Genomic DNA, 23,567 nt, shown 5'->3' on the forward strand with positions numbered 1-23,567 from the left:
CTGATTTCTGGGGCAAGGGAGTGGAGAGGACCAATTGTGCCAGTGCAGTTTGAGACTACACACATATTTTATAAAAGGCTTTATTGTCTTTGGCCTATCTTTCCCCTCTCGAATGTTAACAGTCTTGCTTGCACTTCCAAAAACTGAAACACAGAATTCAAAAGTCTCAAAACAGCCAATCATTTTAGACACAGCGGATACGTGCTCAGATTCCAGCGGCAGGCAAGTGACCCAGGAGTCCTGCCCCACACGGTGGAGAGGGCGATATGAATGTGTCCGGCGCTTGTAAATTCTTGATGGGAACTAAATATGCTTCTTCTATCAGTTTTCTCTCTAAGAACCACAACAATTTTCAATTAAGGGGAAATTTTTAATGTGCATTTATCTTATCCTTCCAGAGCCTTGGGGGAGGGGCGAGCCAGCACTATGGCCTATTTGTAACAATTCTCTCTCTATCTCATTCTATTCCTGAAATAAGGCCTGTGGCTGTAGCAGTAAAAACCTCCTGGTGCTTCCCTTCAAACTGGGTCAATACACGCGTCACTGTCTATGCCGCTCCTGGACCGAGAATGGGAGTCCACAAAGGAGACAGGCTGTCCGAGCCACCACGCACGCTGGAGGGAAGACCTGAGGCGAACTGCAGTTGAAATGCGGTTTGGGTAATCGTGCTTCCCATTCTTCCAAATGCTACAAAATAACCATTTTGAAATCACCTTTGACTTGCTTTTATTCAATTTTATTTTCACCCTTCTTTTCTAACAAAAGTTAGGAAACTTTTGTTAGGAACAAAGTTAGGAAACCTAACAAAATGACAAAGTCAAATGACAAAAAAAAGCAAAGCGAAGCCAGCTGCACCCCCCAAGCCCACGCCGGCTCCAAGAGATGGTCCTGCCAAGCAGGTGCGGAGCTCAGGGCCACCCCACCCACCAGCCCCCAGCGGCCAGGGACAGACCCTGAGGCCTCCTGCCGAGAAGGCCAAGTCCCCCAGGGTGCCCACAGCCCAGCTGCACTCTCAGCACCCTCACCTCTACCTTCTGACCGGGTCGCCCAACCCGCCACAATGGCCTCCCTTAGGCCCCTCAACGTGCCGGCTGCCCCCATCACGCACCTTCCCAGACTTCCTCAGGGAGGCCCCCCCCCCCCCGGCCCACCTCTGGCTTTACCACCCTCCCAAGCTCCTGCCCCTCTCATGGCTGTCCTGCCTCATTGTCTGTGGGCTGTCCTCCACTGGAGAGCCAGCTCCCGAGGGCAAGGTATTCTGTACTTCCTGTTCGTGCTCTGTCCCCAGAGCCTGGAACGGTGCAGGCCCTTATGGATCTCAGCTGTGCCCTCCCTTGGCTGTGGCCCCTTCCCCCCAGCCTGATTCAAGCTCTCATCAATGCAGCCTCCTCTCAGCACACCCACTTGAGGACTCTGCCCCATCTGCTGTCCGGGTCCCCTCGCCAACCCTGCCCACAGCCCCCTCAACCACAAACCCCAGCGGCAGACTGTCCCCCAGAGTCCAGGGCCCGCCACCTCACTTCCAGAGCAGGGGTCTGCTCTGCACAGGGTAAACTCAGGGCCGAGGGGACACCACCTGCAACATACCCTGCAAGGTGGCGTCATGTTGAGACCAAGCAGTGCCCTCTGGGGACACTTCTATTCCAGAATGTTCTCGCCACTGAAAAAACACAGGACCACTTCCTGGAGCATCCACGCTAACTCCAGGACTGGCTGGGAGGTTTTTACTTTTAATTAAATCAAAGTGGAAATATTACCCAAAAAGTATGCAAAAATAATGAGACTCAAACAACCCCCATAGGGCTTAACGGTGTGTGTGGGCCAGTCCAAGACAGGACTTTTGCCAAGAGACACCAAGGGGGCTGCTCCCGATTGAGAAGGAAGTGCTGTAGCATCCACAAACAGGATGCAGAGGACCAGGTACCGTGGGGCATGGGGAGAGACTAGGTACAGCAGGCCAGGTGAGCCAGGAGAGGCCGGGCAGGAGGGGAGTCCACACGGAAGAGCAAGCTGGAGCGAGTTCTGGGTGGAGACAGAAGAGCCCTGGCCAGCTCCTCTCAGGCAGAGCCCGGAGACCCACCCCAGGGCCTTGGCTAGGGCTCCTGTCTGCCAACCCCTGAGGAGGACAGAGGGCACCCCGGCTGCAATGGGAAAGCACCCCTGCTGCTTTGCCCCGGCCAAGGCAAAACGGAGGGAGTGGGGGTGGTGGGGGCGGGTGGAGGCTCCATCTCAGGGCCTCAGGGTGCATAGTTAACCATTAAGGAAAGATCAGGACTTGGGAGGCCCGCCATTCTCAGATGACCACTTTCTCTCACCAGACTGATAAATATCTTCACACTCCTTAAGTCACTCAAGTTCAAGACACATGCAACCCACGAGACAGCCACAGGGGTCAGCAGCCGGCAACCCCTCCCGGCCTCTGAGTGATGGCTCTCCCCCTCGCCCGCAGGTCCACGGCTGGCGAACTTGACTACAGCAGACAGGATGGCACCTGCCTGGGTTTGCCAGGAGCACATGCTGACGCCTGAGGTCGAGGGCTGGGACCCCAGGTCATGACCCCCAGGAACTGCTACAGCTGAGCCTGCTCCATTTTGCATTAACCATGGCTCATCAAAACAGACCAGCCACCAGCGACAGAATCGTGGACTTGGCTCAGAGAGGGCCTCAGACGCACACGGATGGCCCCGGCACCGTCTCTTGCTGGTCACTGCCCTGGACTCCTTCTTGACCAGACCCACAGGCCCGGCTGCCACTGCTGCTCCCAGCCTCAACCCTTCAGAGGAATCTGGGCTCCTCAGCCCCAGAAACCTGAGGAAGCCGTCTCGACCCCACCGGAAGGTGCAGGGCCCCTCCCAGCCCTTTGATTCTAAGCCCAGGGCACACACTGATGCTGTCGTCCCCTCTATCCGTAAAGTCACGCAGCCTGCGCACTGTGGTCGACGTCCTGCGTTTCTGCAGTCACCCAGGGAAACGGGTTACCACCTGTGACAAGAGGGGCAATTTGTCTGATTATTATGACTATGTAAAATACCGTTCATTACTGGGCTGAGAAGTACTGTAGGAGCACGTTTTCCTTCTCCTTCCACTCCTGTGTTTTCTAGCAATTCAACCGCTTCCTGGGGTCTGGGACTTGGCCCCTATGCACCTGTCACCTTCCCTCCCCTAAACCCTCAGGCAGAGCTGCGAAGGCTTCTTAATGAGCCACCAGTTCTGGAGCTTGCCAGGCTCCATCACCATCAACCCAGAAGCCTACGCCCGGCCAATCTGTTACGTAAGAGTGGAGGTAAAATGAAGCTATCTGAAACAGAAACTGGCAACACCACCCCTGCCTGGGAGACTTACGACTCCTCCCTGAGACTGAGATCAAGCAGACACACGTGGGGAGTCTTTGAGTGGGGCACATATCTGCCCATGTACCCCAGTTAGAGAGTGAGCACGCTGCCGAGCACGCACACCACACGTGTAAAGACGGGCCACATAGTAGACCACAAATCAAAGTCAACGAGGATCAAAGAAGCCACGTCAGAGATCCCATCCTCTGAGCATCAAACACACAATTAGGTTTGAAATTAATGACAAGATTTTAAAATAGTTAGAAATTAAGATAACTTTTAAATAATTGATGAGTCAAAGAAGAAATTATACTAGATTTTTAAAACTAAGGGAAAAAAGCCTATACCTAGAGTTTCACGAAGGTTAACTGATGGAAGCTGCTGGAGGACAAAGCCACCCCCCAGGGTCCTGGGCACAGCTGCAGTGGCCCAGGCAGGGGACCTGAGGAGAGGCAGACCTTCCAGAAGGCCTGGCGCAAGTGCTCACTGTGGGCCAAGCGAACGCACTGCACTCAGGAAGCCACCAAGAGGCGCTGGAGGTTGAAGAGAAGCCACCACAAAAGTCTTTGTGCAAAAGGGTGAAGGTTTAAGTAACTTTGTGTTCTAATTGCATACCTAACCTCAAAATCACAGAAGAATTACAACTTATCGGTTACACGGATATAGACACAGACACGTAAGCCTCAGCCTGGAAATCCAGAAGTCACCTGAGGGTTTTCTTCCTCATCCCCACGCCGAGGCGGCATCACTCACCTCACCCAGCCCCGGCCAGTACTGCCTCCCAGAGGGTCTCCCACCCCACTCGCTCTGGTCTCTCCACAGGCCCCACTTAGCTAGAAGGTGGCTGCACCCTCCCCGTAGCCCCTCCACTCGCCTGCCCGCCAGCTCCTCACACAGGCCTTGGGGCAGCTCCCTCACCTGCGCCAGGCCTTGCGCGAGCAGACCCTCCTCGGAGGGCTGCCTGCCGCTTCTTCAGCCTGGACCCCACTCGCTGCACCAACAGCAGCGGCCCCTCCCCTGCCCATTCCCTCACTCGACGTGTACTCTGGACACGCAAGGACCCTGGCTGCTGGTTCCCCATGGGGTCCCCGGGCCGTGCTGGTGCCCACCACGTGTGTGTGGACTGACTGGTGAGAGAACAAACAGGCACACACAGTCAGGATACACAGAGAGCTCGTCAGAGCCATCCGGGGCTCAGTGTTTTTTTGTTTTGTTTTTTTTGTGAAGAAGATCAGCCCTGAACTAACATCCATGCTAATCCTCTTTTTTTTTTTTTTTTTTGCTGAGGAAGACTGGCCCTGGGCTAACATCCGTGCCCATCTTCCTCCACTTTACATGGGACGCCGCCACAGCATGGCCTGACAAGCGGTGCATCGGTGCACGCCCGAGATCCGAACCCAGGCCACCAGCGGTGGAGCGCGCACCCTTAACCACTACGCCACAGGGCCGGCCCCAAGGGGGTTCAGTGTTTTAGGAGACTTGGCCCCTATGCGACACTGTGGGGCAATAATTTTGGGAAGGGGACAGACAAAAGAAGTGACTCTACCAATAACTGCTGGTAAGACCTCGGGGCCAAGAGCAACCCTAGGCCCAGCCACAGCCGACGGCTGCGGGTCTTGCTGAGGTCTGCTGGTCCTCCTCTTTCTCCAGTGAGGTGCAGGAAGGAAGGAAAGAGCTTGCGACTCTGGACTCAAGCTCTTTGGAGACTTCCTGCCACAGACACCCCCACGCCACCTGGCCGAAGATGGGGAATGAGAAGGAAGGGTCTATTCAGACCTTCAGAATTTCATTTGAAAAGGAGAGTGTGCAGGCAACTGGTGAGAGTGTGAAATGGCGTGACCACTTTGAAGAGCATCTGGCAGTTTTGTAAGAAACTAGCTTACACCCACACGACCAGCATCCCACTCCTAGGCACAGGCCCCAAAGACATGAAAACGTATTCACACAAAGACTTGTACGCACATGTCACTGGAAACATTATTCACAACAGCCCCAAACTGAAAATGTGCTAGCCCAAAACAAATGTCCATCCCCTGGGGAAAGGATAAACAAAACGTGGTACAAGCACACAATGGAGCACTACTCCGCAGAGAACAACATTAGCTCCTGGCACACGCAACAGGGCTAATGTCAAGACCCCACACACAGGGAGAAGCCAGACGCAAGAACACAGGGCGCAGATTTCATTCACATGACATCCATGGGAGGCAAGACTAATCTGTGCCGACAGAAACCAGCAAAGAGGGTGCCAATGCGGGGGAGGGGATGACTGGAGCTGGGGGCGCTGTCTGCGTGCTAGGAATCCTCTGGACAGGGAGTTGCATTACCAGGCATGAGAATCTGTCGAAATTCACGGAATGGCACACTTAAGATTTGTGCGTTTCACTGCAGGTAAATTTTTACTCAAAAAAAGACTGCAAACAAATACTGAACTCTAGGTAATGACTGACACACACACTGACATGTTTAGAGTGAAGTGTATGGAAGCATACTGATTTGAAATGCATCCCATTAAAATAAAAGATGGATTGTAGGATGGACAGGAGGATGGATGACACAGGAAAATGTTGCCTGTGGTGGAGCTGAGGAGGGGGAGGCAACGGAAGCACACAATGGGGATGACTCACCTCCGTTTCTGATCGCCGTGATCCCTCGGTAGAAGTCTTCAAAACTGATCACGCCGAGGCCACTGGGATCCAAGTATTTCGTTAAGTCCTTCACCTGCAATTGCCAATTGAGAATGTGTTACCTGAGCCTTTACAAAATTGGAGCGGGTGTATCACGCACTTGACCTTTCACCACATTCAGAGACGCAGCCCACATGCAGGCTGTGGTGCTGAAAATAAGAGCCACTAGCTCCTCTGATCCAAAGGCCACCAACTCTCTCCAGCCAGAGAACAGGGAAGAAGCTGCCAGCAGCGCCTAGGATGGTGAACCATGGAAACAAGACCCTGCTCTCAAAAGGCAACAGCCATGCTTCTGGAGTGGGAAGATCAGAGTGTGGAGATTTTAGGTGTTATTCTGGCCAACACCTAGATGATTATGCACAGCACAGACCCGCCCATCCATCTGACAGGCTTTCCCAGCTCGCAGAGTCCTCCTGGATGTCAAAAATCATCGGTAGGAAGCCGGGTAATTCACACACAGATGGTACAGAGAACGAAACTCTTCAGAAAGAAGATATGTTTATATACCCAGCTATAAACTGGATTTCATCAAAATTTAAAACTTCTGCACTTCGAAAAACACTATTAGTAAAACTAAAAGACAAGACACAGATTGGGAGAAAATATTTGCAAATCATATATCTGATAAAGGACTGGTATCCAGAAGGTAAAAAGAAATCTTAGAATTCAACAAGAAGACAAACGACACAATTTTTTTCATGGGTAAAAGATTTAAACAGACATTTCATCAAACAAGATATACAAATGGCTGATAAGCACCTGAAAAGGCGCTCAAGATAATAAGTCCTTAGGGAAATGCAAATTAAGGCCGTGATGCGGTCTCACTCACTAGAACAGCTGTAATCAGAACAGCTGACAACAACAAGTCCTGGTGAGGATGTGGAAAAATGGAAACCTCGTACCTTGCTGCGAGGAAGGTAACACGGTCTGGCCAATTTGGAAAACCATTTGGCAGTTTCTTGAAAAGTCAAACCTAAGCTTACCATACAACACAGCAACTCCACTCTTAGCTTTCTATCCGAGAGAAAGGAAAACATGTCTACACAAAGACGTGTACACAGATGTCCACAGCAAGCAGCGTGATTCATGATAGCGAAGGGCAGAAGCAACCCAAACATTCATCGACCGAGGAACGGACAAAATGTGGCCTACTCACACAATAGACCATTATTCAGCTATAAAAAGGAATGAAATACTGACACATACTACAACACAAATGAACCTCAAAAACATTGTGCTAAATCAAAAAGCCAGACACAAAAGACTACAAATTATATTCTTTCACTTACAGGAAATTTTCAGAAAATACAAATCTATAGAGATAAAAAGCAGATCAGTGGTTGCCTGGACTGTGGGGTGGAAGCAGGGACTGATTGCAAACACCACGGGGACTCTTTCTGGGGTGTGGAAATGTTGTAAAACTAGGCTGTGGTGATAACTGCATAACTCTATACATTTACTAAAATTTACCAAATTGTATACTCACAACGGGTAAATTTTATGGCATATAAATTATACTTCAATAAAGCTCTTAAAAATAAATGAATAAAGAGATTAAAAGGATTCAAGAGAAAGTGACAAATATTGAAGTAAGGCAAAGAAGATCTAATATATGTATAATAGAAGTTCTCAAAAAGAAAAAGCAAAGCAAAAGTACAGAGCAAATATTAAAACTATATTTAAGAAAATTTCCCTAAAATAAAAAAATATTTTAACTACATATTGAAAGAATACATCAGGTATCTAAAAACATCAACTCCCAACCCCAAAAGACCTGTCAAGATTTATTCTGGAGAATTTCTTGGACTTCAAAGGAAAAGGAAAAAAAATCCTTTGAATAGCTATGCAAAAATCAAGCGACTTTATAAAAGAAAATTAGATTATCATTAACCTTTTCAGTAGCAACATCAACTAATAAAGAATATTCTAATTCCATCATTCAAAGTGTTGTTGAGGACTGGGGTCTTCAACATGACTGAAAAGTGAGAAAACGATGTAAGACTGAAGACGTTAGGCAAACACCTTATCATCTTGAATTTGAATTTTAAGTATCACTATGAAGTATCACTCATAATGTATTAAAAACAAAACCTTTTTAATTCTGTCCAATTAACAGTGAGCACCCCCAGCACCCAGGTCGTGGTATTTAAATTCCACATCCCATTAAAAGGAACCAGGATATTGGAGAAATGCCAGGAAATGTGCAAGTTGAGCCTGGAATATCTTCTCATACCTGACAGCAAAGAAGCTATCAAAGACTTTTTATTAGGTCACATCAAAGGACTCAGAAACCTGAAGAGGGTTTCACAACCAAAACTGAGACAAGATCAGTACTGATGAGAATTACAACTATAGTAGACTGAAACACAGCAAACCATGAAGGCACAGCTGTGGTAAAAGAATAACTGGTCATCACTCAGGACACTAGTGAACCACTTTATTACTGTGAAATGCAGTAAATAAAGGGAGGAATCAAGCGGTTAGCCTGCCTTTCCCATAGAAACTGTAACGCGGGAAGCACTGGTAGATGAGAAGTACTCCAGCTAGTACTGCAAACAAGGAAGGAATGATGGGGTTAGAATTCACCATCCTGCAATCCTGATGAAGTAGTGGACACAATCAATGACCCTCAGTGCCTCCTAAAGGCACAGAAAGACAGACACAACGTGCTCCTGAAGGAAGCGTGCACCACCACCTAAATCGAACCTGGATCCAACTACCAATTTATAGGAAATACAATGATCAAAGCAACGTGTTTCAACAATATCGCAGGGGTGTAATCAGCAAACCCAGTCCATGAGGCCCTTGACTGAGACAGGTAAGTGATCTGGTGTTTTCAAGGAAAAGAAAAGATGGAGGGAGGAAACCTTCATTAAGAGACTTAGGAGGCATATCAACCTACCACCATGTAAAGACTTCTTTTTAATTCTGATTGCAATACATTGTTTTTTAAAGTCATATTTATAAGATAATTAGAAATTTGGATGCTTATCCTGGATACTGAACACTGATTGAATATTTGGTCTTAGGGAACTGTTGTTAATTTTTGTTGGTGTGATGATATTTTAGTAATTTTTCAAAGCACATTGCTTTTTTGGTATTACTAAATTACTTACTAAAATATTTAGAGATATCCCAAAATTCTGGGGCTAAGGCACATACATAGTTACAGATATGTGATCAACTGGCCATGACTGAGAGCAGCTGAGGCTGGGGTGGGGTCCTGGGGAGGCATTACACTATTATCTCTACTTTGTACAGGCTTGAACTTTTCCATAATGAAAACCTCCAAGGGAGAGAGAAAGACAAAAAGAGCAAAGAAGAGCAAGAAAGAAAGAGAGGAAAGATGGGGAGGGAAAGGGAAGAAAAGGATGAGGCGCTCAGCCAGGGAGAAAGCTGACCTTTGACCACCAAAGGAGGAAAGGACCCATAAAGGAAACCCTGAAGGGCAGGAGGGTCGGGGCATGTGAGTATTTAGGGATGGGGTGTAGACAGGGGCGTATCAAAGGTGGAGAATCAGCATGCATGAGCGCCAGCTGAGGCCAAATCCATTCATCCAAGCCATCCAGAGACACCCTCCTGGCCTCCTCCGAGCCGGGCAGGCTGGCAGATGCTGCCACATTCAGCCCCCTCACCACCATTTGCTGACGACATGTGACATAAAGCCAAACTGCAACAGGACCAGCTCAAGCTGACTGACCCTCGAGCCAGAGATGGCACCTCCCCCTTCTCCCTCCACAACAGGAAGAAGATGGCGGCTACCATCCCTCCCCGGGAGGGCCCTGCGTGTTCCTGAGACACTGGGCTGGGAAGTCCACTCAGCTGATTTCTCGAAACAACTGAATGAGAGTTCTTTGTAAAATGCCTCTCTCCTTATCTCACACAAGCCTTCATTCCCAAAGCATATGATGTCTAGTGAGAAGCTTGCTGGGTACCTGAAGAGTTATCTAACCCAGAATCCACACTGGCCTATCTGTCCTCAAGATTCCTGAGAATTTCAACAATGAAGCAATAATTGAACACAAAGTAGTACCAAGTCGTTCCCTCTGAAACATTAACCCAATGCTTCTTAAACAAATCATTAACTAGGAGTAGGCCCTTTTATATGTAACCATGTTAGAACGAGCAAGGATGAATCAAACTATTTATTTAGTATATCAAAATATACTTTAACTGTATTTTCTTTATAATTTGGAGAATAAATAAACTTCCATGTAGCTGATGATTTGGGGATGGTTCTAATTCTTCAAGCCCAAAGTACTCCATTCAGAGGCTTTCGGAAAAAAACAAGACTGAAAAATAAGAACCTGCCCTTTCTTGCAAAATCCAGCAGAGCTAGAATACCAAGCCAAGAGATGGACACCAGAGCAGTCAAAACAAGCCAGTACCCTCTCCAGCAAACAGACACAGCAAGGGACAGAAACACCACAGGAGAGAAACCCATGCTGCATCTGGCTGCCAAGGGACTGAGCTGGCTCCCACAGGGTTATTCTAACACGAGAAATTTACTAACAAGTTACATTGTTTCCACTACAGATATGGAGGAAAATCTGCAAGAGAAGAAACCAGGACAAGTCCTCTAACCACAGTTAACTCCAACCACAGAAGTACCGCTCACAGAAATCAGGCTGAGAGCGCACTTCACAGGGAGAAACAACCCCTGGTTCTGCATCTTGATGTTACCACCGTACTCGAATTACACCATTTTCAACAAAACCATGGGGATACTAGCAAGGGCCTCAACCTAACCAACATCTACAGAACACTTCAGCCCACGGAAGTGAAACAGGGAACGTGCACAGGGAACATTTACCAACACACACTATATCCTGGACCATAAAACAAGTTTCAGTAGGATTCAAGTTAACATCACTAGTCATTAGGGAAACGCAAATTAAAATCCCAGTGAGGTGCACATCTATTTGAATGGCTAAAATCAAAAAGATCGGCCATATCATGTGCACATAGTGTTTGGGAGGCTATGTAGGTACTGGAATTCTCACATACTGCAGTTGCAAATGTAAAATTATATAACCACTTTGGAAAAGTGGAAATTCCTTAAAAGATGAACCACACACCTACCATATGATTCAGTCATTCACTCCTAGGTATTTACCCAAGAGAAATGAAAGCACATGTCCATATAAAGACTTGTACACGAATGATCATAGAAGCTTTATTTTTAATGGTCAAAAAAAGGGAAATGACCCAGAAGTCCACCAACATAAGAAAGCATAAACAAATTGTGGTATCCCATGGAAAGAAAAAAAAGGAAGACGCCATGGTGATAATAAGCAGAATGTTCCTAGGGGCTCCCTCAGCTACTCACAAACTTCACACCAGATGTGCCAGGCGGGCAGGAGGGGGCAGGGAGAGAAGCGACTCTCAAAAGCCTGATTATAGACCATTTCTGCATACCACACTGAGGCCTGCAGCTCGCCCACCTTATGGCATCTGCACTTCTTTCTAAGAGCATCTATAACACAGCTAAACATCTATACAAGGGGTTTTCTCTGCTGCTTCTGAGAAGTCCTCTCAGCTGTCCTGAGCAGCACCAGCCTGTGCACCCTCAACGGTGCCCACCTTACGTGACCAGCCAGTGCCCGGGGCACGCAGTGCGGGTGGCTCTACCTGCCTTTGCACCTGGAGGTGTGCCCCAGCCAGCACCAACACTCAAGACGCCAATTCCAACTTTCCTTACTTAGATTTCAGGGAAGAGCAAAAACTAAGTCATTTTGACAAAATTAGAAAAGACTAAATGGGATATAATTTTAAAGTTTTATAAGCAGTTAGGAGACAGGAGGATATAGATGTTCTGTTTCTTTACTGACACTCTTGGAAATAAGCCTGGAATGTTTTCAATAGACAGGGCTATGATTTTCAGTATAAGTTTAAGGTTGTGTTTCTTCTAGGGGATGGGGGAAAAGAGAGAGGTGAGGAAGGAGAGGGGGTGGGCGAGGCCACAACCACACCAGTAGTGAGCTATTTATTAAAAAGAACCACAGCAAATACAGCAAGATGTGAGCACCTATTATCTTTGGGTGGTGCTGACAAAAATAGTTGATGACATCAAGAAATTATTTTAATTATTTTTAGATGTGACAATGGTATGTGATTTAAAAAGAAATCCTTATCTTTTAAAAATACATACTGAAATATTTATCTTTATGAATAAAATGAAATGATGCCTGAGATTTGCCTGAAAACACTGGTGGGGGGACAAGACTGCCACAAGTTGATAATTTAGCAGAGTGATGGGCACACAGGGGTTATTATACTACTGTTTCCACTTTTGTATATGCTTGAAAATTTCCATAATAAGATTTTTTAAAGTACCAAATTATATACCTTAATAAACCAAAAAAGGGGGAGGGGAAAGGCACAGAAAAGCAAAAAAATGGATGTGGAAGGACATATTTGCCATAGTATTAAAATGATAGAAATTTTCATGTTAGATAGGTTCCTTCTTGGAAAACAGAAGTTTTAATTGAGAGTACTTTTTTGTGTGTGTGAGGAAGATCAGCCCTGAGCTAACATCTGCCAATCCTCCTCTTTTTGCTGAGGAAGACTGGCCCTGGGCTAACATCCGTGCCCATCTTCCTCCACTTTATATGGGACGCCGCCACAGCACAGCCTGACAAGCAGGTGCATCGGTGCGCGCCCGGAATCCAAACCCAGGGCCGCCAGCAGTGGAGCGTGAGCACTTAACCGCTACACCACAGCGCCAGCCCCTGAGGGTATATTTTAATTGACTTAAATTGTTTGAAAAAAACCTCAGCTACATAAATCTAAATCCCTTTTTTTTTTTTGTGAGGAAGATCAGCCCTGTGCTAACATCAGCCAATCCTCCTCTTTTTTTGCTGAGGAAGACTGGCCCTGGGCTAACATCTGTGCCCATCTTCTTCCACTTTATACGGGACGCCGCCACGGCATGGCTTGACAAGCAGTGCACTAGTGCGCGCCTGGAATCCGAACCAGCGAACCCTGGGCCGCCACAGCGAAGCGCGAGCACTTAATCTCTTGCGCCACCGGGCCGGCCCCTCTAAATCCTTTTGATTATCATAAAATCCCCAATCTCCTGTGTTACTTCGAGGTCTGCACTCCCTTCACGTAATTTATTAATAGTCAGCTTTACAGTAGGGTAAAAACTTGATCCAACGAGAGAAACAACCTCCAACATGGCATAAAAACCTTTCATCACACTTAGGCAAGCAGCAGGAAAGAGAAGAGGATGGGACATTTCGGTGCCCTCTTTTCCGGGAATGACTCCCATCTTAAGAGGCCCAGCTCGAGGGGGGACCCGCCCATCCTCACTTTTACCCAACTCTGCCCGGAGGACAAGGACCACCAGCATTTCCTCTCCAGCAAGTCTCTCCCCACACTCGAAGGGCTGACGGGATAGATGCAGGTCCGAGAATCCACATCTCTTAAGCATTAAAAAAAAACAAAAGAAAAAACAATACTGAATTTCTACGTTTTTCAGGAGGCAGTATAATTCAAACCTTTCAGCACCATGTTAGTCTTTTTTATAAAGCAATATTCTTACAGGAATCTTACTGATCACACAGTAATTATAGGAATACCAGGTAAAATGACTTATAAAATCTAAACACAACAGGTGGATGAAGAATTTATGTCATGCAGTAAGACAGACACATTGAAGTTAGAGCTATGGACAGATGCCCGAAGAAGGGGCCTGCAGGCAATGGTGCGGCGTGCGTCCTCACCGATCTGGAGGCAATACTGCCTCTCCCCTGCATCACAGTAGATTCTGGTCTTTCTGTGACATTTCCCTGAAAATAACAGTTTCAAATCCCACAGGCAGCAGGAATCAATTAGTCATTTATTCTAGGATGAACTTTGAAGCTTAATTCTTTTTTGTTGTTGTTGTTGTGAGGAGATCAGCCCTGTGCTAACATCTGCCAATCCTCCTCTCTTTTTTGCTGAGGAAGACTGGCCCTGGGCTAACATCCGTGTCCATCTTCCTCCACTTTATATAGGACGCCGCCATGGAATGGCTTGCCAAGCAGTGCGTCGGTGTGTGCCCAGGATCGAACTGGTGAACCCCGGGCCGCCGCAGCGGAGTGTGCGCACTTAACTGCTTGCACCACCAGGCTGGCCCCTAAAGCTTAATTCTTGATATTAATATTTGTAAAGAGTAGACAGGTTTGAGTGGGGGGACTTTGCTGGTTGGTTCATTTTAACAAAGATAACTGAAAGATTCTTAGAAATGTAAGGATATTTGATAAATTATGTTAGTGACACACAATATAAAACTTGAAAAAGCTGCGTGCTCACCAGAGTGGGCACTGGTTTGAGTTCTTAGATCAGAAAACAAAAATGAAGAAATGCCACGGCTGTGTGCTCAGGGCCTTTCAAAGCTGGACGATCCAGGCTACCTACTAAGCAGTGGTGACTCTATCTGCGACTGTCTGGAGAACAAACGGAGAAGAGCAAGCTTCCATGTTTACACGCCTCAGCCCGCAGGAGAGCTGCGCGCTCGGGCTCCAGCTCTGGCTCCAGGACCCTGGACAGAGAGCGCCACAGACAGATTCTTAACCCTGAGGAGGTCTCTTCGCACTGACTACTCCAGCAAGTAACTTTTCCAGGGGTTATGCTTGGCAGTTTATGCTTAAAGACCCTGTTCAGAGACTCCTCTAGATACGCAGAAATACTTAGTTTTTAAAAACTTGGCCAGCTGTGTGAACACGAGGTGAAGACTCACTGTCTCCCGGAACACCTTATCCACTCTGGAATTACTGGATCCTGCTGGGGAAAAATGAAGTCATTCGAGTAAATCTAATGTTTACTTTTTGCGCAACTTAAAAGGTAAGATATGTTAATTTCTCAACTTAAATTGGAAAGTAAGAGAGATAAGTTAAATAATATAGGAGTTTTCCAACACTGAATGTGCTCATTTGGAGCTCAGTTTTTCTGCTTGAAATACAATAGCTTCCTAGATCACCTGTGATGATGAACTGATTAACTGTCCCTGATTTAGGGAGGAGGGCTTAGAAAATTCTAGAAAAAAAGCATCCTGCTGGTCTTCCATGGAAAAGGTCATTCCACATGTCCCCCAAGAGGCATGAATCACACGCAAGAATCCATTTTTGTCTTTCAGAAACAGGTGTTGAGATGTCACCAGCTGTGTCCTTCATCTGGCTCACTCTCATTGACGTGTTGGGGAAAGGGCCATGGTCGTCTCCAGTAGCGGAAGCTGCGTTCTCCCTGCATCTGTCATCACGGGGACTTGGGCACACTGCTGCTGTCCAACAAGCTCCACACTCACTGTTTGAAGAGCTTGGTGCGGGACGGCGGGGTCAGGGGCAGTGGTGACTCCCGCTGCTGCGGGGGACGCAGCAGTTCTGACTCCCCATGTTACTGCTGTTAACAGTTTTATGGAGATATAATTCACATACCACACAACTCACCCATTTAAACGGTACAACTCAGTGGTTTTCAGTATATTCACAGAGATGTCTCCATGTTATTTTAAAGACAATAAAATCTTACGATGCACATGGGAATACTTGGAAAAACAGTCAAGAGGATACATTCAAGCTTTATGCAAACATGCTGAGGAGGGGCCGGCCCCATGGCTTAGTGGTTAAGTGCACGCGCTCCACTACTAGCAGCCCAGGTTCGGATCCCAGGTGCGCACTGGTGCACCGCTTCTCCGGCCATGCTGAGGTGGCGTCCCACATACAGCAACTAGAAGGATGTGCAACTATGACATACGACTATCTACTGGGGCTTTGGGGAGAAAAAGGGGGAAAAAAGGAGGAGGATTGGCAATAGATGTTAGCTCAGGGCTGGTCTTCCTCAGCAAAAAGAGGAGGATTGGCATGGATGTTCGCTCAGGGCTGATCTTCCTCACAAAAAAAAAAAAAACACGCTGAAGAAATGAAACAGAATACATAGAAGTAACCAAAGAACACATAAGTTTCACATGTAGGTAACTACATTAATCAGAGAAAACAGGAGGTGCTGGGGAAGCAGAAGCCTCTGGGGCTCACTCCTGTCTGGTGTCGGGGCGAGCCAGGGGAGCGAGACAACAGGAAGGGGAGCAGCTCTCAGGAGGGGACACTCCTGGCATTGCGGCCCCCCTCCACGGCTCTCCTCTGGACTATTCAGCCCACAGAACTCCACTCCAGGTGGTGTAAGGGCAGCGTGCCCTCTGGCCTCGCTCCTTGTCACTGCTGTGCACACGACAGGGAATGGGGGGCTTTATTTGTTACAGGGACATCCCTCGACTCCTGGTCCAACCTAGACCCCTGAGAGTAAGGAGGGAAAAAATAAACTAAAAAGTTATCAAATACAGGTACGTAGTTCAAAACGTCACAGCGCTGAGAGGCCTGGAACAAGCCGGCAGCCCCCACCCCTCTCGCCCACCCCCACTGTGATCAAGAAGCCTTTCTTTCTGCTCTTTAGCTCTGGTTGTTTTTGGGGGGGTCAATGCCTCCTCGTCTGATTAATGTGCTGCCGGTTGCTATTCCTTGGTTTTTCAAATTTAAATCTTGCATTGAGGCCTCCTACGGTGAAAAATGCAAACTCAGTGCTCCCCCCACACCCTGTGAAGCTTAGGCCTCTGCAGTGTTTACATCACTGGTCACAGCTGAGCCACACTTACACTGTCGCACTGCCTTTCTCCTATCAGCTTTTCCCACAGTGACCACCCCCTCGCTCTTCAGGGCCTCATTTTCTACACACCTACTGCTCTGTTCACCTTTCCACAGGATTGCACACCTCCTTCAGACCATGCCAGGTACGCCTCCCAGAGCCTCGCGCCTCTGCCGCCTCCCTGCGTTCCCTCCTTTTCATTTCCAAGGGTGCTTTCCAGTTCTCCAAGTGTGATGTCTTCAATTTGATACATAATTTTTTTTATTGTGAAATTCCAGTTGTACATTATTGTTTGTCAGTCACCATATAAGTGCATCCCTCCACCCCTTGTGCCCACGCCTCACCCTCCTAGCCCCTGGTAACCACCAAACAGTTCTTTTTTTTCCCCCCCCAAAGCCCCAGGAGATAGTTGTATGTTATAGTTGCACATCCTTCTAGTTGCTGTATGTGGGACGCGGCCTCAGCATGGCCAGAGAAGCGGCGCGTTGGTTCACGCCCGGGATCCGAACCCGGGCCGCCAGTAGCGGAGCACGCGCACTTAACCGCTAAGCCACGGGGCCGGCCCCACCAAACAGTTCTATCTGTCCATGTGTGGGTTTATCTTCCACATACGAGTGAAATCATGCACTGTTTGTCTTTCTCTGTCCGGCTTATTTCACTTAACATAATACCCTCCAGGTCCACCCATGTTGTTGCAAATGGGACGATTCTGTCTTTTTTTATGGCTGAGTAGTATGCCATGGTACATATATACCACATCTTCTTTATCTATTCATCAGTCGAGGGACACTTGGGTTGCTTCCATGTCTTGGCTATAGTGAATAATGCTGCGATGAACATAGGGGTGCATAAGCCTCTTTGGATTGTTGATTTCAGGTTCTTTGGGTAGATACCCAGTAGTGGGATAGCTGGATCATAAGGTATTTCTATTTTTACTTTTTTGAGAAATCTCCATACTGTTTTCCATAGAGACTGTACCAGTTTGCATTCCCACCAGCAGTGGATTAGGGTTCCTATTTCTCTACAGCCTCTCTTGCATTTGTTGTTTTTTGTCTTGGTGATTATAGCCATTCTAACGGGTGTAAGATGATATCTTAGGTTTTTTGGGGTTTGTGTGTGTGTGTGTGTGTGTGTGTGTGTGTGTGTGTGTGTGTGTGTGTGAGGAAGATCAGCCCTGAGCTAACACCCAATGTCACTCCTCTTTTTTTGCTGAAGATGATTGACCTTGAACTAACCATCCGTGCCCATCTTCTTCTACTTTATATGGGACGCCACCACAGCGTGGCTTGACAAGTGGTGCATCAGTGCACGCCCAGGATCGGAAGCTGCGAACCCCAGGCCGCCGAAGCGGAGTGTGCACACTTAACCCCTTGTGCCGCCAGGCTGGCCCCCTTTAGTGCAGTTTTGATTTGCACTTCCCTGATGATTAATGATGCTGAGCATCTTTTCATGTGCCTATTGGTCATCTGTATATCTTTTTTGGAGAAGTGTCTGTTCATTTCCTTTGCCCAATTTTTGATGGGGTTGTTTTTTTCTTGTTCAGTTGTGTGAGTTCTTTATATACTATGGAGATTAATCCCTTGTCGGATATATGGTTTGCAAGTATTTTTTCCAAGCTGGTGCATTCCCTATTCATTTTGATCCTGGTTTCATTTGCCTTGTAGAAGCTCTTTAATCTGAAGTCCCACGTGTATTTTTTCTTTTGTTTCCCTTGTCTGAGTAGACATGGAGTTCGAAAAGATCCCTTTATGGCTGATGACGAGTAGTGTACTACCTATATTTTCTTCCAGGAGTTTTATAGTTTCAGGTCTCACCTTCAGGTCTTTGATCCACTTTGAGTTAATTTTTGTGTATGGCAAAAGAAGATGGTCTACTTTCACTCTTTTGGAAGTGGCTGTCCAGTTTTCCCAGCACCATTTATTGAAGAGACTTTCCTTGCTCCACTCTATGTCCTTAGCTCCTTTGTCAAAGATTAGCTGCCCATAGATGTGAGGTTTTATTTCTGGACTTTAAATTCTGTTCCATTGATCTGTGTGTCTGTTTTTGTACCAGTACCATGCTGTCTGTTTTTGTACCAGTACCATGCTGTTTTAATTACTATCGCTTTGTAGTATGTTTTGAAGTCAGGGATTGTGATGCCTCCAGTTTTGTTCTTCTTTCTCAGGATTGCTTTAGCTATTCGGGGTCTTTTGTTGCCCCATATGAACATTAGTCTTCTTTGTTCTATTTCTGTGAAGAATGTCCTTGGGATTCTGATTGGGATTGCATTGAATCTGCAGATTGCTTTAGGTAGTATGGACATTTTAACTATGTTTATTCTTCCAATCCAAGTACATGGAATATTTTTCCATTTCTTTATGTCATTGATTTCACTCAATAATGTCTTATAGTTTTCACTGTATAGGTCTTTCACTTCCTTGGTTAAATTTATTCCTAGATATTTTATCCTTTTTGTTGCAATTATAAATGGGCTTGTCCTCTTGAGTTCTCTTTCTGTTGGTTCGTTGTTGGTATATAGAAATGCAATCGATTTCTGTAAGTTGATTTTGTACTCTGCAACTTTGCTGTAGTTGTTGATTATTTCTAGTAGTTTTCCAATGGATTCTTTAGGGTTTTCTATATATAAGATCACGTCATCTGCAAACAGCGAGAGTTTCACTTCTTCGTTGCCTATTTGGAGTCCTTTTATTCCTTTTTCTTGCCTAATTGCTCTGGCCAGAACCTCCAGTACTGTGTTGAATAAGAGTGGCAAGAGTGGGCACACTTGACTTGTTCCTGTTTTCAGAGGGATGGCTTCCAGTTTTTCCCCATTGAGTATGATGTTGGCTGTGGGTCTGTTATATATGGCCTTTATTATGTTAAGGTACTTTCCTTCTGTACTCATTTTGTTGAGACTTTTACCATAAATGGATGTTGGATCTTGTCAAAAGCCTTCTCTGCATCTATTGAGATGATCATATGGTTTTTATTCCTCTTTTTGTTAATGTGGTGTATCACACTGATTGAATTATGGATGTTGAACCATCCCTGTGTCCCTGGTATAAATCCCACTTGATCATGGTGTATGATCTTTTTAATGTATTGCTGTATTCGGTTTGCCAGTATTTTGTTGAGGATTTTTGCATCTATGTTCATCAGGGATACCGGTCTGTAGTTTTCCTTCTTAGTGTTGTCTTTGCCTGGCTTGGGTATCAGGGTGATGTTGGCCTCGTAGAATGTGTTGGGAAGTGTTCCATGTTCCTCTATTTTTTAAAATAGTTTAAGAAGGATAGGTATTAGGTCTTCTTTGAATGTTTGGTAAAATTCTCCAGAGAAGCCATCTGGTCCTGGACTTTTATTTTTTGGGAGGTTTTTGATTACTGTTTCAATCTCTTTACTTGTGATTGGTCTATTCATGTTCTCTATTTCTTCTTGATTCAGTTTTGGGAGGTTGCATGAGTCTAAGAATTTATCCATTTCTTCTAGATTGTCCAATTTGTTAGCATATAGTTTTTCATAGTATTCTCTTATAATCTTTCATATTTCTGTGGTATCAGTTGCAATTTCTCCTTTTTCATTTCTAATTTTATTGAGCCTTCTCTCTTTTTTTCTTGGTGAGTCTGGCTAAGGGTTTGTCAATTTTGTTTATCTTCTCAAAGAACCAGCTCTTTGTTTCATTGATCCTTTCTACTGGTTTTTTTATTTCAATTTCATTTATTTCTGCTATGATTTTTATTATTTCCCTCCTTCTGCGGACTTTAGGCTTTGTTTGTTCTTCTTCTAATTCTGTCAGGCGTAGTTTGAGGTTGCTTATTTGGGCTTGTTGTTTGTTAAGGTGGGCCTGTATTACTATGAGTTTCCCTCTCAGGACCGCTTTTGCTGCATCCCATATGAGTTGGTATGGTGTATTTTCATTTGTCTCCAGATATGATTTGATTTCTCCTTTAATTTCTTCAATGATCCATTGGTTGTTTAGTAGCATGTTGTTGAGTCTCCACAGCTTTGTCACTTTCTTGTAGTTGATTTCTAGCTTCATGGCATTACGGTTGGAAAAGATGCTTGTTATGATTCCAATCTTCTTAAATTTATATAAGCATGCCTTGTTTCCCAACATACGGTCTATTCTTGAGAATGTTCCATGCGCACTTGAGAAGAATGTGTAATCTCCTGTGTTTGGATGGAGTGCTCTATATATATCTGTTAAGTCCATCTCATCAAGTGTTTCATTTAAGTCTATTATTTCCTTATTGATTTTCTGTCTGGATGATCTGTCCATTGGTGAGAGTGGGATGTTAAGATCCCCTACTATTATTGTGTTGTTGTTAATATATCCTTTTAGGTTTGTTAATAGTTGCTTTATGTACTATGTGCTCCTATGTTGGGTGCATATATATTTATAAGTGATATGTCTTCTTGGTGGAGTGTCCCTTTTATCATGATATATTGTCCCTCTATGTCTCTCATTACCTGTTTTATCTTGAAGTCTACTTTGTCTGATATAAGTATGGCAACACTTGCTTTCTTTTGTTTGCCATTAGCTTGCAGTATTGTCTTCCATCCTTTCACTCTGAGCCTGTGTTTGTCTTTAGAGCTGAGATGTGTTTCCTGGAGGCAGCATATTGTTGGGTCTTGTTTTTTAATCCATCCCACCACTCTGTGTCTTTTGATTGGAGAGTTCAGTCCATTTACATTTAGGGTAATTACTGACATATGGGGGCTTGTTGTTATTTTATTGCTCTTTTTCCAGTTCTTTTGCATTTCTTTTGTTTCTCGTCCCATGTGTTTCAGACTACCAGTTTAGTTTGGTAGTTCTGGATGGGGGTTCTCTTAGTTTTCTCTTTCTTTATGGTGTGTGATTCTGTTCTGATTATTTGGTTAGTGGTTACCATGAGGTTTGTATAAAAAAATCTCATGGATGTGATAGCCCATTTTCTGATGGCCTCTTATTCCCTTAGACTAAGTTGATTCAACCCCTTTCCTCTTCCCCTTCTAAGTTATTGTTGTCACATCTTATTCCTTCTCATGTTGTGAGTTCGTGTTTAACATGATGAGGTTATATTTATTTTTGGTGCTTACCTTCCCTTGATCTTTGGTTTTATAATTAAGTGTTTGCTAATCTATTTTGATAGAGGACTGCAATTTTTCTGGTTTTGTCGACCTATTTTCCTCCTCGTTCAAAACTTGGAATCCACTTTCTCTTTTTTTCCTCAGGCATGAGGGCCTTCTTGAGCACTTCTTGTAGTAGGGGTCTTGTGGGAATGAACTCCCTTAGCTTTTGTTTATCTGGGATAGTTATTATTTCTCCATCATATCTGAAGGATATTTTCACTGGATAGAGTATTTTTGGCTGAAAGTTTTTGTCCTTCAAAATTTTGAATATATGGTTCCACTCTCTCCTAGCCTGTAAAGTTTCTATCAAGAATTCAGCTGACAAATCAAAACAACACTAAGATACCACCTCACGCCCGTTAGAATGGCTATAATCACCAAGACAAAAAACAACAAATGTTGGAGAGGATGTGGAGAAACAGGAACCCTCATACACAGCTGGTGGGAATGCAAATTGGTGCAGCCTCTATGGAAAACGGTATGGAGATTCCTCAAAGAATTAAAAATAGAGATGCCCTATGATCCAGCCATCCCACTACTGGGAATCTATCCAACGCACCTGAAATCAACAATCCAAAGAGGCTTATGCACCCCTATGTTCATTGCAGCATTATTCACCATAGCCAAGAAGTGGAAGCAACCTAAGTGTCCCTCGACTGACGATTGGATTAAGAAAATGTGGTATATATATACAATGGAATACTACTCAGCCATAAAAAAAGACAAAATCGTCCCATTTGCAACAACATGGATGGGCCTGGAGCGTATTATGTTAAGTGAAATAAGCCAGAAAGAGAAAGACAAACACTGTATGATCTCACTCATATGTGGAATATAAACCAACACATGGACAGAGAAAACTGGACTGTGGTTACCCGGGAAGTGGGGGTGGGGGGTGGGCACAAGGGGTGAAGGGAGTCATATATGGGGTGATGGACAAACAAAAATGTACAACCCAAAATTTCACAATGTTAGAAACCATTAAAATATCAATAAAAATCAAAAAAAAAAAAAAAAAAAGGAAAAAAAAAAAAAAAAGAATTCAGCTGAGAGCCTGATAAGAAATCCTTTGTATGTTATTTTTTTTTTTGTCTAGCTACCTTTAATATTTTTTCTTTGTCGTTGACTTTTGCCAGCTTTACTACTATATGCCTTGGAGAGAGTCTTTTCGTGTTGATATATTTAAGAGATCTGGACAGGCCCCGTGGCTTAGTGGTTAAGTGCACGCACTCCACTATTGGCGGCCCAGGTTCGGGTCCCGGGTGCGCACCGACGCACCGCTTCTCCGGCCATGCTGAGGCCGAGTCCCACATACAGCAACTAGAAGGATGTGCAACTATGACATACAACTATCTACTGGGGCTTTGGGGAAAGAAAAAAAAGGAGGAGGATCGGCAATAGATGTTAGCTCAGAGCCGGTCTTCCTCAGCAAAAAGGGGAGGATTAGCACGGATGTTAGCTCAGGGCTGATCTTCCTCACAAAAAAAAAAAAAAAAAAGAGATCTATTTATTTCATTCACTGGTATTTCCAGCTCCTTCCCCAGGTTTGGGAAGTTCTCAGCTATTATTTCTTTGAACACGTTCTCTGCTCCTTTTTCCCTCTCTACTCCCTCTGGAATACCTATAATCCTTATGTTGGATTTCCTAATTGAGTCAGATGTTTCTCAGAGAGTTTCTTCATTTCTTTTTAGTCTTAGTTCTCTTTCCTCCTCCATCTGGAGCATTTCTGCATTGCTGTCCTCAATATTGCTAATTGTTTCCTCCATATTGTCAGCTCTGATGCTTAAGGCTTCCAGATTTGTCTTTATCTCCTCTATTGTGTTTTTCATCTCTAAGATTT

At 45.3% G+C, this 23,567-nt stretch overlaps 1 protein-coding gene across 5 annotated transcripts in view; it reads right to left on the reverse strand.

Moving 5' to 3' along the window:
* The window catches only part of RAB11FIP3 (RAB11 family interacting protein 3), a 90,378-nt gene that overhangs the window by 37,289 nt on the left and 29,522 nt on the right, over positions 1 to 23,567 (reverse strand). For all 5 annotated transcript variants that reach the window (XM_058570489.1, XM_058570485.1, XM_058570488.1 and 2 more), the window contains exon 2: positions 5,960 to 6,053. In XM_058570489.1, coding sequence (XP_058426472.1) covers positions 5,960 to 6,053 — 94 coding nt within the window. The remainder of the gene's footprint in view (positions 1 to 5,959; positions 6,054 to 23,567) is intronic.

This window comes from Diceros bicornis, chromosome 26, assembly GCF_020826845.1.
Source record: "Diceros bicornis minor isolate mBicDic1 chromosome 26, mDicBic1.mat.cur, whole genome shotgun sequence".
Taxonomy (NCBI): domain Eukaryota; kingdom Metazoa; phylum Chordata; class Mammalia; order Perissodactyla; family Rhinocerotidae; genus Diceros; species Diceros bicornis.